At 38.4% G+C, this 25,408-nt stretch overlaps 1 protein-coding gene across 19 annotated transcripts in view; it reads right to left on the reverse strand.

The window, feature by feature from the left end:
- KDM6A (lysine demethylase 6A) overlaps positions 1-25,408 on the reverse strand; it is a 175,760-nt gene that overhangs the window by 81,309 nt on the left and 69,043 nt on the right. For all 19 annotated transcript variants that reach the window (XR_013925809.1, XR_013925810.1, XM_080374263.1 and 16 more), the window contains 2 exons: positions 16,463-16,521; positions 5,904-6,024 (listed from right to left, as the gene is read on the reverse strand). Coding sequence is in view for 17 of the 19 variants with exons in the window: in XM_080374263.1 (XP_080230389.1) it covers positions 5,904-6,024; positions 16,463-16,521 (180 nt within the window). In the remaining 2 variants the exon portion in view is untranslated. The remainder of the gene's footprint in view (positions 1-5,903; positions 6,025-16,462; positions 16,522-25,408) is intronic.

The following is a 25,408-nucleotide window of genomic DNA, read 5'->3' on the forward strand; positions in this document are numbered from 1 at the left end:
TGCCTGAAATCTTGAATATCCACCTTGCAATAGCTAAAGCCCTTTGTTTTTACCCAAGAATGTTGCTGACTAGTTTCTGCTAGAATTACAGACATAAAACTAGACATAAGAAATTAAAACCTCTCATAACTATGTATTTTGTCTAGTTAATTTTCCCTTAGTATCTGAAAATAACTAAAGTTTCAATTTAACATACTGAAGCTTAAAAATTACTAATCTAAGCACATACGAAAAATAACTAGGTTGTGAAACAGCACTTGAAGGCTTGGAAACACAATTTCACTTTCATAAATACATCCTTATTTATTACTGAGAAAAAGAACATAAAAAATGAACAATATGTCTATAACAGCTACATGCTGGCATACAACAGCTGCAGTAGCTAACAATGTATTTCATGAAGATATATATAGAGATAGGAGAATTATTGGAGTAAGTGATGGAAAAAGTGTCTGACTATAAAGAAGTACTTCGAGCTGTTCATCTGTGTATCAGTATTTAATTTATTTCATGCACATGCACGTAATTCATGCATATTTTCCTAGTAAGTTCTATTTCTTTTGAAGCCTTTTTTTTATCCTAACAAAAGCAGTATGTCTTAACATTATCAATGAATGAGAATCTTTAGGAAAATAATTAAAAAATCAAAATTGTACTTAAATTTATGATTTGCGGACAAGATCAAAGCATAGGCCTGAAGCAAACTACTAGGATAGCTGTTCTGTGTATAAATAAGGAGGAAAAAATTCTAAAAGTGAAAGGCAGAATTATTATTTCTACTGCAAGGCAGATATCTGAAAACATGAGAAATGCAGTTGTCATTCTTCTAAGGGTTTTGTTTATGGGTACAGGATGCATCTGCGATACTCAAAACCCAAAGAAAATTCCCAAAGCGCAACATAAGTTGGTTTGCCATAAAATAACGTGCTCATGTGCAGAATTCCTACTGACCCCACATTACAAAAAAACCCAAAACCAACCACCACAAACACGAGAAATAACCCCAAACAAAAGCAAACAAAACACCCTCTCACAAAATCAAACCCACAGAAATTCTCCCACCCACCCATCATTCCCTCAAAGTTACTGTTCTAATAAATATGAAAAACTCAGATTTCTTTTTTTCCTTTAAGTAGTCTGTCAGCAAACAAGAGAAGTGCGGAATTTTACATTCAGAGGGTTTCAGGATCGTAGCCCTAACTCCCCACCGAAAGCACCATACACAATACTCCAACACTATCAAGCAGAACGAGCACCAGATGGAAGACTGATTTCCCATAGCTGCCATTTCCAAAGTAACTATTAAACCAAGCAATACCAAAGCTGTGATTTTCCCTTTTTTCCTCAGCTTATTTTTTTATGCATGTCAATGGTCCTACACAACACACTCAGCTCCCCCTTTGTGTTCTACCTAGCTCTGCATTCAGCTTTCAGTGGGACAAGAGGCACTGGGGTCGCCCGATGCACAGCAGCTCCTGTGTGGATTGCACAGTTCCCTTTGTAGGTATTTTTCACATCCCAAGAGACCAGACACACGAGCAGTCATTTAGTGCCTCTGATGCAGATCAAGCCAACCTGATCACCTGGCCCTCAGCTTGCAGAGCTCAAATGGGTCTGGGGCAACATTGCAGAGAAATGTTCTAGGAACTTCTCTTCGAAATCTCTTTCATTCTGACATATTCACTAGAAATCGGTTAAGATTCAAAAGCACTTAAGAGAAGAACCAAGACACATGTGCAAGACAGGATGATTACATGTAGGAAAACGGAGGCTAAAATTGAAAAAATATATTCAATAAATAGGTAAATAACTAGGATATCAAGTGACATGCCGGAAATAATGTGGCACATGCTCAGAAGCTTGAACATTTTTTCCAACTACATTTACCAAACCAATAAAAAGATAACATTCCTAGAGATCTTGCTTTATTCTACTTTCAGATAATCATGGCGCCACAACAGCTGACACCGTCACAAAGAGTATTCCCAGTGCTGTTCGTAGGGAATGGCAAATAGGAGAAGGGCAGCAGGACACATAGTGAAGTGTGAAAAGGTTAGGACTGTGAGGTAAACCTTATTAGTATGTTGCTGCTATAGTAATCAATAACAAACCCACAACCACCCCGCCCCCTTGTCAGTTGATTTTGGAATTAATTTTACTTTTCTGATGAATGGGGCAAATTCAGCTTTCATGTATCACCTCTGAAGGTAGCACTGCCCTAACTGCCAGGTTACACAAGGACTCTTCTTTTCAGCCAGAAGGGCCACTTCCCATCCCACATCCCCCTGCCCCCACCCCTTAATGTCAGCCTGAAGGCCAAGTAATTTTCAACAGCACTGGTGTTCTTACCAGTTTATGGCAATGGGACAACAGAGCAGTCAAGGGTTCTCATAGCAATTTGCAAGTCTTAACTGCAGCAATGTTAAAAACATGCAAAAGCAGTAATTGATTTGAAAAAACACTCAGAGTTGATTTTATGCTTGTTAAACAGCACTCTAGCAATTATCTTGATCATCAACATCTTAAAATAGTAAAAATTAATTTTGAGCTTAAATTGCTTACATAAAATATAGATGATTTATGGTAATGCTCTAAAATTGTGAAAAACATGGAACATATGACCTTCAGACTCCCATCTTCCCCCTTTACTGAAGACTTACTGACAATGACTCATCTGTTGGCAATGGTTTATTCTTAGCAATTACAGACTTAATATGAATGTTTAAATACCATCAAAAATATTATGATATTTCAAAGTACATTAATGCAACATTGGTACAATCTGTGAAATCCAGAAGTCACAAGCGAATACTAGATGAAAAGTTACTTCCACTTTCTGCCTCAGTGTCAAATAGGAAGCTCAAACTGGGCTACGAATCCCGTTATACAGAGCCCCAGGGAAAGGGTCCGTGCACAAGGTCAGTCATCCATCAGACTGGATCCTAAAGCCCATAACGGTTCTCTAAAATCCTGGATCCTTTTAAAAAGGTCCACAAAACCCAAAAAGGCACAAGACAACTGTGTCTTTTCATTACTTCAGGTTACTTCTCTGAAGAGACAAGATGCTCAGTCTCAGAGAAAGAGACAGACTGTGAAAACATCCTTACACACTCTTTGATCTTAGCTCTTCCTCGTTTTATTCTTCCCATGCTTGTGCATAACCACTGCACCAGAACTTTGTTTTGTTCTCTTCACTAAGTATTTTCTGACTTGCCTTTTGTATTCTTGTCACTCAGAGTTCTGGCTTAAGTGTGGGGTTTTTTAAACCTCAACTCAGGGATCAGTCAGATTGGCTTTCAAAGAAGCTACTGTCCTGCTTGTTCTTCGTCTACTCCTCAGTTGATATATTCCGATGTATAAACTGGTGTGTTTCTATCAGTATAACTTTGTTTTCAAAGTAGATCAGTCTCAGTACTCCACATTAAATCTACTGAAAAGATGAACTGAATACAGCTGTAATTGTTCCGAGACTGATTGCCCCACTGGGTCTTTTCTTTCCTAATCCTCACTGTTATTCTCTGCTAAGGATTGCCACCTCCATAGCAAAGGAAGCGAACCAGGAACTCTACCTCAGGTGTTTCAGTTGGTAATTCCAAAGCAGAGTTTCATGTTATGTGTTGCATCAGAAGGTGGTAAGAGAACTCTACCCACTCCTTCCCATTCACGCACTCCTGTCATCTACCTTGCATTGAATCTAGCAACTGGGCAATCTCAAGCTGAGCTGTTTTAGACTTCGGAGCCACCTCAGTCTGCAAATGGGGGAAAAAAAATAATCACTCTATTCAATGTAGCAGAGGATGCTGAACAATGCAATCAGGATTGCAAGGTGGAAAAAGAGAAAAACCTTTCAGCAACAACCTGCAGTTACATTGCTTTAAAGATAATGTAAAATTATCCTTACGGCACCCCCTCACCCCTGCCCCGTTTATTTCATCACCCTTTTGAAGATCTTCACTCTGCTCCAGCTGTTTTTGTTGATGCCATTTGTTTTCTTAAGTGACTTAATCACATAGCACATAAATGAAATGGAATCATGATAATTCTGCGTTACAAAGGAGTAATTTCCTTCTGTTTTTAAAATAATATTTTGGTGTTTGTCACATTTGTAGCTGGAGTATTGAAAACTGAAAGTTTGGTATACTCAAAATCGTTGTGATAAATGACCTTTTTATTTCACAAAGTTGTGAAGATCAAACACAGTAAATTACTTAAGATTTAATTCTCATAATACTTATTTAAATACTTGATTCACTGATGGAATTACATATTTCATGGCACAGCAGGAAAAGGTTATTTTTTTCTTTATCAATTTCGTCTAGTAAAAATACTGCTGAAGTTCCTTCCACTACCTGATTACAAGTTTACTACCTCCTTGCAAACGTACTCTTCTGTTTTGTCCCTGACTTCCTTAAAACTAAACCCAAACTGTACTACTTCAGCACTTCTTTTATTCCCCCTGTATCATGACAGGCAGTAATAAATTTGTGCCAAAATACAAAGAAACAGGACCACCCAAACTCACACATAATCCCTTTCCCAACACAGTGGTCTACCTCCACCTCCCCATGCTCTCTTTTGCCATTCATTGCACTGAATCTTTCCTACCTCTATGCAGTATCATCCTCTCTAATCACAATTTCCAACTCCACCTGTCTCTGGAGGTGAAAGCCTGGACTCTGGATGTAAAAAGGAAGCCTGATGTGAGAACTGCTTCCCATTATTACAAATACTGAAAGGAAAAATTGATATTAACACTTTATTGGACAATGTGATTTTGATAGCCCCACAAATACAACTTCCAGGAAAATAATCTGCCAGGAAAAGGAAGCCACAAGATTCTTGAAAACAAAACACCTAATGTTTTCAGTAGTTTGGGGAGAGATCAATATGCAGAAATAGGTTTGTAAGTTACACTTAATTACTAATTACAAAATTCTCAGCCCTGCAGGTGTATTTCCCAGCACATAAAACTCTGTTAAGAGAACATTTCCTTTTTCCAAGACACACATGCCTAAATTTACAGTTAAGGAAGAAAAGAACATGGGGATAGATTAGGAAATGGTAGGAGGAAAAAAACTGGGAAAACACGTTGAATGGAGGGAGATAAAATGACAGATTATAACTGGAGACCAAAAAAGAATGCAAGCAGTAAAAATATATTTAAAGGAATACAGAAGAAACAAAGTACCATATAAACACAAACCATCTGTAACTGATTAGCTGGGAATTGTTGCCTTAGAAACTGACTCTCAAACCAGTAAATAAAATAATGATTAACTGCTAGAAAAGTAGAAAGTATATAAAAAATTGATGTGAGAACATTATTTTGCATAAAAGCTTTCTATTTTTAATAATTTTTAAGAACTCCCAGTTTACAGTAAGGCAGCTAGGGGGAAAAAGGAAAACAGAAAAACCCAAAAAAGATAAAAAAATGGGGAAAAAAATAGAAAAAAACAAGAAAAAACAGAAAAACCAGATGAAAAACAGAACAAAGAAAAACAGAAAAGAAACAGAAAGAAGAAAAATAGGAAAATAAAGGGGGAAAAAGGGAAAAATAGAAATTGAGAAATCCAAGCTACTAATTATTTTATTTTTTCTCCACCTTTCTGTGCATCCTCAGCCTCCTCCCCGAAATGTACTATTTTAATGAGAACCCTACATTGAATTTTTGATCTTTTGCAGTATCAGTCCTCATCTACAGTTCTCCTGGGCTTTTTTGAGTATTTCTAGTATCTAATGCACCTCAAATTCTACCCTTACTCTGTCTTTAGATTAAGATATTTCATAATGAAGCACTTCTGTTTGTAGAGCAGGTACTATTTAACTGCTACTTGCTTATGCATCCTTGCATAAACACAAGATTAAACACAACTTGTACAAATGTTAATTCAATTTAAACCTACCTTTAAACTAGACTCATAGTCTGTATTCACTTTGAACATAAGCCCAAGTCGCAAATGAATTTCCTTGGCTCGACAAAAGCTGGGATCAACATAAAGCGCCTCCTGAAATGCTTTAATTGCCCTGAAAGAAAAAAACAGATTAAAAAAATATTTATTTACTGAAGCATTACTTTATAATCAATATTATTTATATGACTAGCAGAAAGCAGATCAGAAAGCACTGTTACAGAAGAACATATCAAAATGATGGTTTACATGCAATGTTTTTGGTGCAAGTCAAGGACTGGGTAATTTTGTACTCCAGATATCCTGGTATATTTGAAAGTCTAATCTTTTCTATTAATTTAGAGAAACTAATTTGCTGCATGAAATACAGTAACATATCTGGTATTTCTGAAAGGATGACTCAGGAATTAGCAACAAAATTACTACAACTTTAGAATAATACAGTGATCATTCATGTTACAACCAACTAGTAGGTTGCTTTTGCATCCAGGTAGTGCAGACCCCCCTGAGAGCAGCAGCAGAACAGAAAGCCTAGAAGGAGAGATCACGCACATCTCCTCCCACTGCACCAACCTGCTCCATTTTCCTCTTTCCTCCCTTTCTCTAGCACCAGTGCTGTGCAGGGACTCAACTAATACCTACTGCTCCATTACTTTCCAGTCACTCAATTACCTCCAAAAAAACACAAGCTTGCCACCTCCTCCCATGTTAACTTGGTTTTCATATTCCCATGACAGGTGAAGATGGCTCTGATTCTATTTCCTTACCTTTAATTCCTCTCTACGCATGCCCCTGTTCATGATGGCACTGTACCAGGTAAAACAAAAAATGCTATGTAACAATTGTACCTTGGAGCAGAAAAAATGTGATTCTAAACAAGACTGCTTTGCCTCTCAGGCCAACTGCATAAAATTAGGACAGCTGAAATGCAACTAAAAGATAATAGATTTAAATTTCACAGAGGAATTGAGAAAACAGCTAAGACTCATTGCGTTAGCTCGACTGAAATCCAATGACAGGTTGAAACAAAACACCTTCACATACATCACTGCTTGTACAACGACAGAAATAGGAATCGGTCTCACTTAAGGGCAGTATTCCAGCACCTAGGCACGGGAGCAGTCCTGACTGGTGTCCTAGGCAGCCCCAGAGACCAGCGCTGAGCAGGCAGATGACGGACATGCCTACGGGGAGAACTGTACCCTCTGTGGAGCAGCACAGGGACACTAGACAGGAATTAACCACAGTGCCTAAATCACACGATGTTTAGGCAAATTAATCTCATGCCAGCTCTCCAAGTCAGTATTATTTATAAGGACAAAAGGTTAGCAGGTGGAATGGGAAGTTCAATAAATATTTTTCAGAGGCTTTTTTACACACAAAACCCATAAATATATAATTTTTTTAATCCATCAGCAATTCTTCTGCTCTAAAATTCTTACAGGCTCTTTTCTCATTCTTGATGGCAAAGCAAACGAAAGGACAGAACTTCCTCTGAACAATGCAACAAAACTGACTGTACCTAAAGCATTAGCTGACTTGTCTAAATAGACCTTAAAAGCAGATGGGCTTAAAAAAAATATTACATTTTTATTGTGGAACTGAAGTTTCCTCTATTACAATCTTTCAGAGGGGCTCTCCCTACCTTGTACCCTACTTTTCTGCTTACACGAGGAAAATGAGCATGCGAAATACCAAAGGGACAAACTTGCACCAGCTAAGCAGTCTCTCACATCTCCTATAAACTTCCCTGGACTAGTATGGGTGGTGATGAATCACACACCTCAGTATCTACACTGAAATCATAACAAACAAGGAACCATGTCTCGTAACAGTATACTCATCGCCATCTACAAGAACACCACTCAAACTGAAAGGCCAAATACCAGCATGTGTTTTAAGCTGTGCTTTTGTATAGCCAAAGTATAGATTTTATGACTGTGTACTTGCATTGCTTGTTTTAACTCTAATACGGTACTTAGTATGTTAGCCACTGGTATTTAAAACCCATTATTTGCATCTTGGTCAAAGACAGTATCCTAAGTTTTAAAATGGAAGAAAACCAGTGGCTATAGTCCCTGTCAAAGAGAAGACAAAAGTCACAAATAAAGATGTTGTGGTTCTATACCACATAGGAGACCGGGACCATGCTCATAACACTTCATCAATTTCATGTTCTTCACATTTCAGCTAACTTGCTTGGTCAGAAAATTGTATTTCTGTATTCCTCCTGTCATGTCACGTCTCAGTCACAAAGATCACTGAAACATGGATTTCTAAAAAAGCTGAAGAGAAATCCTAAGAGACAAAAATATTTTTATAGTCTCTTGTTTACTCAACAGGAAATATTATTCATTGTCACAGCTCAGCAATAGAGTTAAACAAAGCCACAAGTGTAACAACCGACTTGTAAGGGCAGTTTTGAAACACTGTTTCAACGTATACTGTCATCCATTCAAAAGAACAAGGATGTTGCCTACCCCAGCCTTTCAGAGAAGCACTGCACTTAAAAAACAGTAAAATTATCATCAATGGACAACATGAAAAGACTGTGTCATGTTTAGCACAGAACCTGCTAGTCACAAACAGCCCCTATGAGGTTTGTGTAAACTTTATCTCTCTGCAGACAACACAGCAACACCACTCACTCACCCTTGCGGATGAGTTACCGAGTCAGGCTCAACATTAGTAGCTATCACAAGTGTTTGAGGTAACACTTAACCCAACACAATTTTCCAATGAAGACAAGCTCAAAGTGTACAAGGAGGAAGAAAACTTGTAGGACAAGACATCATTCCTCTAGACACAATCCATGCAGGAAGCAACAGCATGCCTTTCAACTCATTTTGATGGGTGCTTGGAAAAATACATCCAAATGAACCAAGTAAAACCAAAACACTCTGTACCCTTTTAGACACTGTTCAGGTTACCATGCTAATACCTAAAAAATATTATTATTTTGGCTGTACCTTTTAGTTAGCATTCCTAACTAAAAAATATGTATTTTATCTCCTCCATTCCAAATATTGGCCTGCATCTTATTTAACTCTAGTGTTAATTCTGTATTGATTATAGTCTGTATTTTTTCCAGGATGACAATCACCGATGATAATACAAATTACTTCTGTGAAAAAGGGCATCATTAAAAGTTCGCAAATGAAGTAATCTGAAAGGCAGCATTTTCAACAATTGCTACCAGTGGTAGGTGTTCACGTCTAATTTAGTGACTATAGCCTGATTTTATATAGTCAGTTGAAATTCCATGGAATAAAACACTCAAACTCTGAAAAGACATTTACTTATTAACTCTTACAGAGAGACAAGCAATTCTACATTATAGCTGAATTAACATTGATCTAGTTTTGCCTGTGGGAAACATTTAAACAAAATAACAATGCACTCAAGATTACAGGACACATCAAGAACACAGACTACAGTAAAAATTTTAGTTTGATTTTGGGGCTGCCTGTTTCCCAGTGCCATGCCCAGAGCTCCAGATTCAGTCCCTTACTACAGCAATAGCAAAACATCTGCAACATCACCAACATCCATTTCAATTCTAAGTGCTCAATAACATCCAATACAGATGCCATCAGGGCTTGGTACAGGTTGGTACAACACAGAAGGACGCCAACATAAGAGGCAGAAAGCAGGAGCAAGTGTTGCAGTAGTAAAGGGATAACGTTGAGATAACATCGGGAGAGAACATGGCCCAATGCTGGTAACTACAGACCTTCCTGGCCCATCTGTTTGCCTCAGTTGGGCCTTTTCAATACAGCAGGAATCACTTGATCCTTATGCAGATCTTTGTTTGCTCTGAAACATCACTAATCCCATTTCTGTCCTCTGCCCAAGCCAACATCCAGAAAGATGTGGGTCTAGAGGATCCAAAGCATCCAAGTTGCTCAGATGTTTTCCCTCAAAACTCTTCTACAGTTTGACCAAAACTGGAAGAGCAGATATAACCTAATAGCTTGATGACCTGTCACGTATGAAGCAGGACTGTTTAAGAAGCTAGCAGCTTCCTTCAGAAATGATGGCACACAGCCTTTCTCAAGTAGGTTGTTAGTCTTCACCACTCATTAACCTGCCTTCATGCACAGACAGAGCTTTTCATTTTATTCCTTCAACAGACTAAACATACATTAGTCCAAAGAATAAATCATCGATCAAAGGGCTGGGAGCTCTCATACTGCAGAAAAAAATGACAGGCATCTAAATTCAGCAAGAGGTGACTTTCAGTTTGTTCTCTAAAGATACTGACAATTGCCTGGTAAGAGACAACTTTGGTTTAGTCTATTAGAATTTATTTATATTAAATAAGAGTTTTCTCCAAGAATAGGAGCACTTCCACTAACAGACAGGAAAAGCTATCTAACATTCAACAAAATGGGGAATCAGGACAGGAAAATAGATACCGCAGAGGATGAAAAGCACCTCTGGGGCTTACATTTTACACAGCATGGCTACAGTAATTCAGAAAAAATAAAAGTGACATGAATCTATCATCTCCAAATCAAGACTTCCAGAATCAATACTGCAGCTATCTTTCTACCCACTCATCTACACAACGATTCCTACCATTACGAAAGTGAAGAAACGAGCTGCATAATAATTAATAGAAAGTTACATTAAACATTCAGTGAACTCTCCTAAGACTTTTATTGGAAGGTTTTACATGGATAGACTGTGAATAAAATCAGCTTTGAACTAGGCAAAAGAATATAATAAAATAGCATCAATTCAACTATCCAAAGATTAACACTCATACATTTCAAACAAAAACCATGAAAATCAGAATGAGCCTACAAAATAAAAGAACACAACATTATTCTAATATATCAGAAAAAACACTTGATGCAGCTGGAGTGAAACTTTCTTCTTCATATTCTTTATCCTTTCTCAATTTTCTGACCACCTGTTCTGAGCCTCACGTTATTTCACAGGCTCACTAATAAAAATGATGGGAAACTATGATGGAAAAATTTCTATTTGAAACTCATGATCAGTTTGAACATTAAAAACTGTACATCCACAGCAGTAGTCAGGGAGACTGCAATTTTATGAAATACTTTTACAGACTTTAGATACAATTCCTCTGTTCATAGGGCTGTAACAGTTGAACGGTGAAATACCTAGAGCAGCAGTCTTTAAACACTTCTGTAGAACAGCACCTGAGAACAGGTTTCTTCCAGCATTAGCAAATAGTATGTGTTTTCATCAATCCAAGAAGTTGTTTGATATATAATCACAGAAAGGTAAGACAACAAAAGGGAAAGTTAATTGCCACTTCATTAATGGCTAAACCCAATGTACATTCCCATTTTATATACCTAAAAATACATACATAGATCCAGCCAGCCACCTGAAATCTGAGAAGTATTTGACAAAGCAGTATCTACACAGTGTGTGTTTAAATTCTGTCCTTCTTATGAAGGTAACTACAAACACCAGACCACCCGAATGGACTCTTGACAGAACAAGGAAAGAAGCACCAATACAGATGTGCACCTTGAAGATCACAAGTTACTGGTAAGCAAGCTGGTTTTATACTCTCAAATTATATCCCTCCTAGACTTCCCATTGCAGGTGTTGCCACAGAGCTGGAACACAGGCTGCCAACTACCAGCACAATGTCACTGTCAGCTGGGTGAATCTCAGAGCCTTTCATGCAAACCACAACCACTGGACTGTTTCATCAAATGCTGTGCGTCCTGCACAATGACACAAACTACTGACATACCTGGAGGCATGTAGACCAGACATCGCATTTGATGAAAGAGTCTAGTGGTTGTTATATGCATGATGGGGGGGGTGGGGGGGGTGGGGTGTTTCAACACAAATGAAAGAGGTCCCCACTAAGCAGTCTGCATTCCTGTGCACCCCCCTACCCACTCGACTACTCTCTGTGTGGAGGAGCCCAGTTCCTTGGATCTGCCAGCCACTGACACAACCAACCTGAGAACCATCTGAAGGATCTGGTCCTGCTGGGGGAAAAAAAAACCACAACCCAAAACAACAAGAAAACCTCAAAACCAAAACACCCCCCTCAAAGACAAATCTTACTGTGTTACTAACAGCTTTCTCCTGAAAAGGTAAGTATTGATAGAGGAGGCAAAGAAGGGCAAAGAACGGACCTCGACAGCACAGGACTCTCCCACCCTCACAGGCGAATAGCAACCACCATAAAACCATAGTTTCTTGGGTAGATGAGTAAGGTGTGCAATACTGAGGGTTGGCACATTAGCCTACAGGAAAAGTTTACAGTCTGCTGTAGACCTGGTACTTTAAAAGCAGTTTAAACAGCTGCTTTACTACTTCAGGATGACTGTGAAAAGAGCAAAGCTTACTTTTCTGTAAAAGGATGAAAGAGAATGACAGCCAGAGAGAGCAAGAGAGAGATCAGACTCCTTCAGCTCATGGAATTGGTCCAATGTGACTGGTGCTAAGGCCATCTCACAGCTGATGGTAAGTTTTGTGTGTTTTCCTGTAGGTAAGTGGAGAAGAATGCTCCTGCCTCAGTGAAGCCTTCAAAGGACTTTTATGAGAAAAGTGACTCTCAGGTGTCTGGAGGCCTGCACAGTGACCAAGAGATGAGATGCAGTACCACAGATAACAACCAAGGGCTGCCTTCTGCTGTCTTCTTGACCTCTGGAGGGCTGTGGAACTCAGCAGCTGCAGAGATGGGATGTGGAGAGCTTGCTCAGTGCTCCTACGTTGGAGATGGAGGTGCTGCACTCTGGCAGTGGGGGTTGTACATGCTTACTGCCTCTTGTTCATTGTATGTCTTTACCTGAATTACGTAAGAATAATAAAAGACTGCAGCTGCCTTCTTGATGTAAAGATCCAGTTTTGAATCAGAACTGAGGAGGGGAAAAAACTTTTTCGGCTGAACTCCCATGTCCCTGTTCCACGGAGTCAAACTTATGCTAAGAGGAGAAATTCCAGTGTACAGAACACCCTGGGGCTTACAGAAGTGCGAGGATGCAGCAGTGCAGACTGGGCTGGCTGTGGGGTTACTTTAAAGGATCCAGAGGCAGAGACAGTGGTTCTAGATATCACTTGATATCTTTACTGAATAGAAGACCACAGTGCTTCTGTTTTGGCAAGGATGGCTGTAGAAGGGCCAAGAAGTTCCAGTCAGCAGTAGCAGATTTTCCTCAAGACAAAGCTGTGATGAAGGTGAGAAAAAGGGTCTGGATCATCTCTTGCATTAGGTCTTTGGCTTTTTTCAGGACTGTGTCCAGTAAAAGCATCAGTGCTGAAGGACTCAGTCTGACAACAGGTAACTTCTACAGCTGATAAGGAATCCTTGGACTGAAGAGCTTCAGGGTATGCTAAATGGGCAGTAAGGGTAACTGATCTCAGTCTCCTGTAAGATGTTTCTGAGGAACAGTATGTGTCTCACACACTGTCTAGCAATTTGCAAGACAACAGTCACTGAAAATACCGCAGACTGGCCTTGGAGCACCACGGCTGTCACACTGGGAGCCAAAGAGGGTGTTACAGCCAGTTTCAGGACACAATTGCAGAGGTTGGACTCCATCTTTTTATCTTGCTGGGACTCTGTGTACATCAGCAGATGACAGATAGTGAAGGTCAGAATCCTTACTGAAGTAAAAGAAAAAAAACTGCATCCAAGCCACTATATTTGGATGCACCTATTGCGCAGAAATGAAAGATAGCCTTTGATTAACTAAAGTTCTTTAAGTTTTCAATCTAAAAGATAACTAAGAAGGAGATGAAATTATTCAAGTGATGTGAATATCTCACCTATCGCTAGTCTACTGTGTTCTACACTACTTGAAAACAGTGAAACCACAGGGAAAAATCAGCTGACAACTTTACTTACTGCTTGATGATAAATGGTGTAGAACAACAGAGTATCAACATTTAAGATCTGTAAGATCTATTTTACTACACTTGAATCAATTTATGGAGCTAATCCCTTACAATGTATCTTACTATACTAATTGCATGAAACAGCCTGATCACACTATTCCAACATTTGTATATAACTGAGAATTTTCAGTTAATACATGAATAGTCAAACAAAATCACCAATTTAAAATGATGTATCAACTATGATTTGTACTTAATGCTATAATGCTGCTTTAGCATATAGGGAAGTTTACAGTACTGAATTACAGTGAATTGCATATGTGTCTTGAAGCCAGTCCAACACTTCTCTTCAAGAAAGCTGGAAAACTTAAAAAATAATGTAAAAATATGAACAAGAATTCTAAACCTGACCTTATTGCCACTTTTTTTATTAACCCTGCTTATATGAGACATGGAAAAACCTGAAATACCTCCTCACCCCTTTCTTTTAGAAGACCTATGTACATGCCTCTCATTAAAATCAATGAATATCTGAAGTGATGGGGATAAAACCAAAAAATGTTCATGGATGAACCACAGTAGTTTAAACCACCTTAAACAGTCTAGGTCTCCTTTACCTGCCCAAAATACATGGATTTGTGTACTCTTGTAAAGATAAATAGTTGGAATAGCTGCTGCAGAAATAAGTTTGACTCGCATTTCACTCTGAAAGAAGCAGGATTTTCTTTGCAATCTGCAAGAGTCCAGTGGACAATTCAGATCTACAAAGAACAACATATCTACTGTAAGTGACTTGCTATCACCTCCATGTTTATTATGAGTTTGTCACACCTGAACACCCACAACCATACATCCCACTCCTCTCACCCCCAAAAAACATAGTAAAGGCGGGGCGAAGCACTCAAAGGGATTTTTAAAAAAATAATCACACACAAAAGTATAACATTTATTTGTATCAGATTTTCTTCCTCTGAAAATTCTACCCAATACTCTAATGATATACAACTTCCTTGGTACCGCACTATACATTATTTTGTTGTATGAATAAAATGGCAAATATGATTATTCTATAAACCTTCACATAAAGCTCTACGTGCATTTAAGACATCGTAAGTTAAGGCACCAATTTATACTCACTTTCTCAACAAGCTTACTTAAAGGCATGGAAGAAAAATCTAAATTAATTCAAAGCTCTGATTTATTAATACCAAGAGCTCACCATCACCTGACTTTGCTGCACCTGATGGTGCTGCTCTCACCACCATTCACTGGAAGGTGCTAAACAGTACAATCTGCTGATGGCAGAAGTCTATATTGAACAGTTATTCTTTCAAAAAAATCAACTCCTCTAAATCTAACTACTTAATTTTATCTTACAGTTTTCTACCATTTTCACAGTGCAAATTGTACCAAGATACTGCTTGTAAGAACTGGTACACAAATTACTTTTGAACGTTAAATTACAAAGCCAGGTCTGCTTAAGAACAAGAACATTCTGAAACTTGGTGAATTCAACCAAGACTGATCACAATCTTAGAACAGTAGATTCTCAGCTTTTCTGAAAACTTTTCTGCTCTTCTCTTGTGAATTAGAATGCAATAGAGTTGCATGTCACCACGTACAATACGTGGCATTCCTTTCACTATCAGTGAAGAAAGCAGTAAGTTGAAACATCAAAAAAACCCCAAACCCCAACAAAACAGGTTCTGAGCTCATGATTTAATCAACTTATCTTAATTTGAAGAATAAACACTTATTTACATTATCCTGAGGAAAGCACAAATCTTTTGTCTTACAGATCCATAAAAACAACTTGTTGGGGGGGGGGGGGGGGAGGTGCGTGGTAATGGATGATCACTTTTACAGTTCCAAACCGTAAGTTAGTAGTCATGGCCTCCTTAACTGCAGTCACGCTTAGTCCAGTAAGCTGATAAAACCTTTTAGCAATCAATCAAGTAGTAAAGTTACACTTATTTTAATTTTATATATATATATATAAATAATTTAAGTTTCCAAAAAAGCACTGACCTAAACACTGTACTCTTCTGCCTTTTTTCTGATGACACTGTCTGCAAGAATAACCCACAATGGAAGTTTGAGGACCTTGCAACAGAACCCCAGTGACTGATTCTATTCCATTCCTCGTTCTTCTCTCATCACTGATAAAGCAAAACCAAAACTCCAATGGAAAACCAACTCTCTTCCCCATATCCAACAGCAGCTCCTATCAGCCCCCGAAGCCCTGCCAGAATTTACAACTCTTTACATCAGTTTTAAATGTTCTGATTCAAGGCTAAGTGTACTACTTTGCGTGTCCAAAACTTTCACATAATACAGTGATGTAAAAATTGCTGAATTTTGCCACTTTGCTACTGCTTTTCCAAAACAAAAGTATTTTGCGAACAGGCTTTCAAATAAAGGCTAGAGACCATCCGTAACAACAATTAACAAAACCATGCTGAGTCATCCTGCTCCATCCCCCTTGCTGAACTGTACTACAGGGAGCTAACATTCTTCTTCTGTAAGTGTTTTCCTTTTCAAGCAACTGCTGTGGTTGCCACAGGTATGTGACCTATGACAGTATGCCTTCAAACACCTTATCTATAATAACAAAAAAAAATAAACTATCATACACTCACACTGAAGGTGAAATATTCACCTACCAATAAAACATGGCACAGTACTGACACTGTTAGTTTATTCCAACTTACCATTGAAAGGCATTGTAATGGAAGTAGACCAAACCAAGGCCATATAAAAAGGCAGCATTCTGTAAAGGAAAGGAACAATGTTTAAAACCCAGATAAGACAACCATATGCTGTAAGATTAATTTTCCAGTATTTTATTCATCCTTTGACATTTTGTTTCTGTTATAAAATAAGCGCATTTAAATTTCACCTTAAACACACAAAAAAACCCAAACAAAACCAAAAAGAAATTAAAAGACTAGTAGACATTTAAAAAAAAAAAAAAAGGTGATTCTCCACAGAGTATTTTGGAAAGAATAGTAACAATAATATTCAAGTACTTTTTACATCAGAGAAACTGATAAGCTTTGTTCTAACTGTACAACAGCAGGGAAGGAAATGACGGAGTAGAGGTCTTTGGCAATTTAATGTAATAAAAAATGTTTTATGACCGAACACCATTTCAGAGTCATAATAATTTATACACTCATAAAAGTAAACAAAGCTGCACACTCTGACTTCAGTGTCTAAAGCAGAACATTAATTATATGTATCTGAAAATATGGTTAAGGGAATTTTACTTTTCTAAATACCAAAAATACAGACTTCAAATCTAAGACAATCTGTATTTCTTCACCATCAAATTTCTATTTTCTATTTCCCTGCTTTGTGGAAGGGGAAAAAATAAACCCCAAATGAAAAAACCCCAACAACCATTCTCCTTCTGGAAAACTATGCTTCCCCCCATTTTCTTTTCATGGAAAAGTACGATTTACTTCTAAAGTGTCATTACTAAGGAGGTTTTATGAATGTTTAACTAACCAATTCTACAAGTAATTATTACAGTATTATTTCCTAAGTTAGGAAAAATAAATACATTGCTTTTTCTTTTTAAAAATGTCACAACATAGTTGTTTTCTATTTAGCAAAACTATTCCATTATTTGCAGGACACAACATGTACATGCGGCCTATGACACATTTTTAGGCTTTTCTAATGTATAATCTTGGTTTTGCGAGACCAGGAATACATCCCAAAGAACACAGAGAGAAGAGAAGAGATGGAATTTGCATTATGAAAGACTGTAGTTCAAGACAATCCTTCTTCCACTTGCACACACTTCTTCAACAAGTCAAATTTCTATGGAATTTCATAAAAGGAACCCTAGTTACGCCTTAAATCCAATCCAAATATGAAAAGTATAACCAAATTTCTCCTAGAAAATAACTGGTAGCCAGAACACAATTCAAAGAGCAGTAGTCATCAGAAACAGGACCCAACACTACCATTTCATTATACCTCATTTGCATATTCTAAATGCAAATTAAAACAAGGGGAAATGCCAAAGATCCTTTCATGAATACAGCTGGATGATAGCTTCGGCAATGGACAGCTTCCAAGAAAACACTGCAGTATGACCAGATACTACAGCAGTCAGAGCACTTGAAGATGTTAACAGGGTAGTGGAGGGGGAAATACATAAACAATAAAAGATGATACTTTAATACTACCATAAAACTATATTCCTATTTAATTGAACAAAAACACAACATGGACACTGTAAAGATAAAAGACCTCTGATTCCATATCCCATGTATTTCCTGCTTTCCAAGCGTGCTCCGGTAACAACAGACTGGGAAAGAAAAACTGAGCATACATGCCTTGATTTAGAAGTCATTTTAAATGAAGTAGTAAGACAGAAAGGGAGATTTTCATATGTGCAGCATGGAAGCCTGTGAAATACAGCACACAGCTAGTAACCTTAATTGTGTCAGGTCAGGCTCATTGGTAGAACAGAACAACGCTGCCTGGTGTTACCTTCAGAGATTCATCAACTGCAATTCAGACTAGATTATCCTAAAGATTGAGAATAATAGTAGTAACAAAGATCCTTCATCACCACACTGCAAAACTCAAGCAAAAATATGCCAGACAATTAAAACCTCTTCAAATAATTTAATTTCCTCTTCTGATACCTATTAGAATTCACACTCCAAAGGAATTACAGATTCAGAGGATTAGTCTAGTTGATATTTGATCCTAAGGGTTAATAATAATCAGCTTTCAAGGCACAACAGGACCAAGATGCAGGTGATTTGGACAAATGTAATTAATATATCAAATTCACGTGAAGCTTTCAGGTTGCCCCCGGCCCGGTAAAATACAAATCAACCACCACTGCTCTGTCCTTTGTTCTGTGACTGGTTTTCCCGTTTTTCTCTCATTCTCATTTGGCCTTACAATGCATCTGAGATTGACCTTAAAAATCTGTTAAACTGCCACCACCTTCTCAATAAAAAACAGGGTAAGATTTAAGACTCTGTAATACTTTACTTCAAATGTAAAGGTGTACATTCTGAAATGTCAGTATGGATCATATTTATCTGTTCTGAAATACTATAGCTTTAACCATTTGTAACACCATTAGTACTGCTTGTTCATTACTTATTAGATTTCCATTAAAAAAGATTTAAAATTATCTTTTAATCTGTATTTGAACCTGGATGGGACTTTCACAAGGCCTGAAAGATATTACAGTGTTTCAGTGTATGCAGTATTTTCCCACAAATAATTCAAGGTGAGATGCACATGAAGTTCATTACTTAAACAACTAACTTTTATGCCTGTATTGCAGAACGCCATCAAGTTCAATATGCAGCCAACTTCCTACTGGCAACTGCCAATATTTAAGTCTAGAGCAACTTAATGCCTGTCATGATCCCCAAGCAGGATCATTAATGAAATTTTCGCCTACAAAATGTCCTTTTTCTTAACATAAGATCCTGTGACTGTTTACCTGGAACGCACCCCATCTTAACAAATCTGCTTTCAGTTGCCTCTGTTACTTGTATTTGAACAAATTTATACCAAAAAAAAATAAAAAATCCATGCCATGTTTTCCAGTAAAGATTACTTTTGTAATTTAAACCCTACTATTCAGTAAACCTGCTATAAATTGCTGGTGAGGTAGAATACAAGCCCACTTTTTTTCCCTCCAAACATTTTTCAGTAAGAAGTAGAGAACAAAATTATCTTACTACAATTCTTTCCTTGAACTTCTTAAAAACCCTCACAATTTCTGAAGTTCTCATGGTAAAAGAACTCATTCTTTGGCTACTAACTTCTAATGTAATTTTTATGTTATCAGATTTCTCTCTTCACTAAAATCTACAGTAAATTGAAAAAAGCAGCAAACTGAAACAGACTGTACCTCAAATTTAATGTCTGGGGTTTTTCATTCTACATGCTATTAAAAAGCAGACAAACTAGAAATGCTATTTCCAAGCTGATGTCACGTGCATTTTCTATAATCAAAAAATGTTGAAATGTTTCATACCAACCACTAGATGGCTCAAATACCTCTTTCCATTTTGCACACTTAGACAATTTAAGATTGTCAAGTTTATATTGTGTATTCTGCTTTGCATGCAGTATTTAATGCTGAGCAAAGTTCCAATTTTATTTTACAAAATGTATAAGCCACATTATTCTATTGATAGGTAACTCAGAAGGCAACAATACATCTGTGTGTATCTTTTTATGTAACTGAAACGAATAAGCATGCTAAAGACTTTTTGGTCTTGTCTACTTTAAACAATCAAGAAAAAAAACAAATTAGCCAATGAAGACAACTCTACTAATCTCGCAGACGTTCTGTATTAACTGAAGTAACCGGTTTATAGTGTCTTTGAAGCAGCAGATGGAAATAGATCCCCAGTATTTCAGGTGCTCTGTTCTCTAGCCATTTCAGGCCAAGTTTACAACAAGGACTTTTTTTGCAGCCGGCGCTCCTGGCAGAAAAGACATCAGACTGGACCATCACAGTTACACTAACTATAAACACAGGGTCAGAAAAATGCACCTGTCCTCTGTTACAAGTGGCCATACTCACATTCAGACTTACAAATGGCCACTTTAAACCAAGTCTGGAAATGCAAAGCTACCACATCTGGGTCCAGTTATTTTTCACCAGTAACATGCTCATCTGCCACAGGCAGTTGAGACCCTGTTACCAACTCCAAATCTGTGTTTTATAAACACAAGAATATACAAGGAAGTTATTTTTGCAAACAAGGATGTTTTCAGCAGGCACTTCTAAAAGTCAGAGAGTAGAAAAAGACACTAGAGTCAAAGCAGCCTAAGGGCAGCATCCAGACCTTGCAACCTAAAAATGAAGAGGAACAGTTTTTGCCATAGTTTCAGAGCACTGCTGATTCAGAAACATTCCCTAACACTGCCTCTCATTTTTGCTGATACAATCATTTGTAGAGTGCTACAGCCAACTAACTGGATGCCAGAACTGATCCGAGTTATTAATATCCAGATAAAAAAGGATTATTTTTAACTGGATTTGTTTCCCAGCCAAGTTCACTGTGTACCCCCCCCATAAACAACTGCATTAGCACAAGTGAAAGAGTGGAATGTAAGCAAAATAAGTAAAAGCTCTTTAAGCCTAGACTGCTACCAACAAAATGCATATCAAACATGCAATGACTTTTCAAACAGAGTGAAATCCTAGATAAAAGATTTGAACAGGCAACCTACATTAAAACACCAGCAATAATTTATTACCTCCCAAGCCACATACAAATGTCTGACTTGAGAGAAATCAACTTTTATGGGTCAGTACAAGATGAATAAAGTCATGAAGTAACATCACACCCTGCCTGTCAGCATTCCTCATGCACGTCCTTAACCAGTAAGACATGTAGGCAAATACACCACTTCCTCTTCACAAATGTACAGGGCAGGGCTAAACATAAAACAATCCCTTTATTTAATTCAAAAGTTAGTAGTATTTAGACAGAAACCAGAGTGTATCCCACCATACTACAAAATAAAAAACAAAACAGGAGAAACAAAGTCCCCATGCAGTTGGCTGTTGGAAGTCTGAAGGAAAACTATGGAAAAAAGTTGAAGTTCAGCACACTTACGAGACCAGTGACGGTTTTTCATTTGCCTACTACTGCCAGGAATCAAAAAGTCTTTCCAGCAGGACTCTGAATGCCCTTCCACAGCTGCCCAAGTTCCAGTGGAACCTGCAGTCCAGCCTATGCCACACCAGGCTGCAGAAAATGCACATGGGCAGGGGGCCACTGCTCTTCAGAATATTTAACTAGGAAAACAAGGTTTTACAGCTTACGTTGCATCCTGTGGTCACAGGGTCTCTCAGCCACCTGTTTGACGCAAAAGAACATTTTTTGTGTTCAAATGTGTGAATATGTTTATTTCTTTACCGAAAAAAATGGAAGATGATTTTGACACTATGGTACCTATTACTTCCTCCTGACACTACTCAGTATATAGTAACAGTTCCCTGGAGAACGTGTACTGCATAACAAATTCCACTCAGGCTCTTCTGCATAAACAGCTATATGCCTTTGGGAGCCGACAAGCTCTAGCAGTTCCAGTCACAAAGACTACAAGTGTCCAGGCAAAAGAGGGGAGGGTTCAGTTAAGATTTGTTTAGATTTATACAAACATGAAAAAAAGTTACCTATCCCCATGTTCTATACATTCCCAACACCTGCAAAAATACTAAGATCCCTGTAAGAGGTATATTAGATTGTAGTATCATAACTATTGGCTTCTTCAAGGTCTTCAATAAATTTTATAGTACCTGAAAAATCATTAGTTTTTTATCGGATCTTTAAAACACAGCTATATATAACATGCTTGCATGACCCTGCTTCTTGAGCAACAATCACAATAGTAAAAGTTGTTACTGAGTGTATGCCTGCATCCCAGTAGCCATGTGAAAGCAATTAATGTATCAAGGTCATCATTCCTGTGACAAATATATTCTGGCATATACAATAGATTAAATAATGTAACATGTTGGTAAATAACTACAAACTAATTTTTTCTTGTCTTTAAGAAGTTAATCTTTTCAGAGAGTAAATTTTGTCAAAACACACCTACTACTTATAGAAGAAAACTTGCTAATACAGCTTTCTTAATTCATGAAAAATACTTTCCTTATTTTTCTTTCACAGACAAGTTCTTAAGGTGGTGAAGCAGAAAAAACAAAACAAACTAAAATCCCACACCATCCACAAAGTAAAGAAAAATACTTTTTTTTCCCCTTGTGAGTGGTACCTACGTTTGAAATTAAGATACTCTTCTCATCTTCTCTTTAGGAAAGACAGTACACTTGTCCATAGCCTTTGCAACTCCCCATCAGTGCTGCAGTTCCCTATTCCCTATAGTTCCCCTTTGAATGAATGCTACTCTTCCAACTTCTCTGAAACACTGCTGTCCCACCATTTTTACTCATGGACTAAGACACAAAGGGCAAAACCTACTTAAATGAGTTGGAGAGGGAGCCTAGTTCCACCACTGTTCAACTGGCTTTCCAGCTCTGTCTGTAAAAAAAGCTTCTTGTCACACAGGGAAGGACAGGGTACACTGAGATAAGACTACTACTATTGAATTATCAAAGACTACATATAGTAACTAATTCAGGATACATTAGTAATTTCAACCCCCCCTGAGTAATACATTGTGCCACAATTGTTTTATAGGGAGCACCTTAATATGAAAGACAGAACTATAAAGCAAAATTAAAAAAATCAAACCTTTTTCATTAGCGATGGAATATATGCAGTTTTGTAAACGGAGTATTCCTTTATCCATAAGTAAATGTAGGTCTTTGGTAAAATGGAATACTAATTGACTACTGTACCTCCTCACATTTGTCATAAGAACAAACAGCCAAGCAAATGTCTAAACAGCAGTCGCTGCCACAGGTATCTGACTAATGTGCCTTCCACTGAAGCTTGTAGAATTTCACTTGATGTAAACATCTTCATTTTCTACTAGACACAAATATTTTCAATACTTTAACTATTTTAACAGGAAATAGTATCTTTCTGAAACAAATCGAGTGAGCAAAGGTGTTGTGCAACACACAAAGATTAAATTCAACTAATCCATCTAACCACATTTAATATTCTCTCTAAAAATTCCCTGAACGCTGTTAACAATCAAAAAGTTTCCCATTTATTTTGTATGATACATGACTTAAAAACCCCCACCACTCCTGACCCCAAACAGAAAGCCATATTTGAGACTGGATGCTTTATAACTAAACTAATTTGCCAAAGGTTTGCACAAAAAATTGAGATGGTTTCTCTGGAGATCATCTAGTCCAACCCTCTGCTCAAAGAAGGGTCAACTGGAGCAGGTTCGCCAGGACAATGCCCACTTGTGTTATGACTGCATCCAAGGATAGAGGCTCCACAAACTCTCCGGGCAACTTCCTCCTCCACTGCTCAATCACCTTCAAAATAATCAAAAAAATCCAAAACAAAACCAGAAGTTTTTCCCACCTTTAAAAATAATTTTCAACTTGCACCCACTGCCTTTCCTTCTTTCACAAGGCACCACTGAGAAAAGCCTGGCTCTGTCTTCGTTACTTCCAGCATCAAGTATTTGTACATCCTGATAAAACGTCCCGGAGCCTTCTCTTCTCACTCTATGACAGAGGTTCCAAGTGCTTAACCAGTCTCATGGTCTTTACTGGACTTGCTCCAGCATCTCCCTGTCTCTGTTCTACTTGGGAGCCCAGCACTGGACCCAGCACTCCACATGTCTCACCAGGGCTCAGTAAAGAGGAAAGATCACCTCCCTCAACTTGATGGTGATGCTCTGCCTTACGCAGCCCAGGATGCTGCTGGCTTATGTCCAGCTCGTCTGCTAGGATCCCTAGGGCCCTTCCTGCAAAGCTGCTTTCCAGCTTCCAACTTGTGCTGTTGCACTGGGTTATGCCTCCATAGATGCAGAACTTGGCATCTCCCTTTGTTGAACTCCATAAGGCTCCTGTAGGCTGTTCAGGTCCCTCTGAACACCAGCACAACTACAGGGTCTCTTCCTAGTGTTGTATTTTCTCCAAACTTGCTGAAGATGCACTCTACCCCACAATGCAGGTCATTAACTGAAGATGCTGAAGAACACTGGTCCCACTATCAGCCCATGGGGTACACCACTAGTGGCTGGCCTCCAGCTGGACTCTGTGACGCTGATCACAATCCTTTGAGACCAGGTTAGACCGTTTTCAATCTACAACACTGACCACTTATCTACTCTGTATTTCATCAGTTTGTCTATGAGCATACTATGGGAGACAGTTTGGGAAGCCTTACTGAACACAAACAACATCCATGACTCACCCCCTCCCCCAAACCAGTCGCTGCATTGCAAATGGCTAATGGGGTTCATCAAGCCTACTTTCCCCTTCATAAATCCATGCTGATTACTTCCAGTGACTTGCCTGCCCTGAGCGTGTTTGGAAATAGTTTCCAGGATAATTTCCTCTATCACCTTCCCAAGGATGGAGGTGAGGCTGACTAGCCTGTAGTTCCCTGGATCCTCCTTCTTGAAGACAGGAGCGACATTTGCTTTCTTCCAAGCCTCATAAACCTTCCCCCATCACCATGATCTTTCTAGGGTAAGTGAGAATAGCCTCGCAGTGACATAGGTGAGCTCCACCAGCACTCATTGATGCATCCCATCAGGTCCCGTGGACTTCCAGCTAGCCTGTTTGTTTAAATGTTCCCAAACTTGATCCTCCTCTACTGAAAGCAAGTCTTCCTTGGTCTGGACTTTCCCCACTGATCTCACAGGTCTTGGAATCCTGAAGGCAAGTTCTACCAGTAAAGACCAAGCAAAGGTGGCATTAACTACCTCGGCGTAGTCCATATCCTTTGTTACCTACCACGTTCAGCAGCAGACTCGCATATTGCTTCATCTTCCTTTTGCTGCTGATATACTTGTAGAAGCCCTTCTTGTTGCCCTTCACATCCCTCACCAAATTAAATTCTACACGGGCTTTGGCCTTCCTTATGTGATCCCTGAATGCTTGGATGATGTCTCTCTATTCCTCCCGAGCCACCTATCCTTGCTTCTACCTCTTGTATGCTTCCTTTTTATGCCTGGGTTTTGTCAGGAGCACCTTGTTCATTCATGCT

The sequence above is a fragment of the Falco punctatus genome (assembly GCF_963210335.1).
Source record: "Falco punctatus genome assembly, chromosome: 2".
NCBI lineage: Eukaryota > Metazoa > Chordata > Aves > Falconiformes > Falconidae > Falco > Falco punctatus.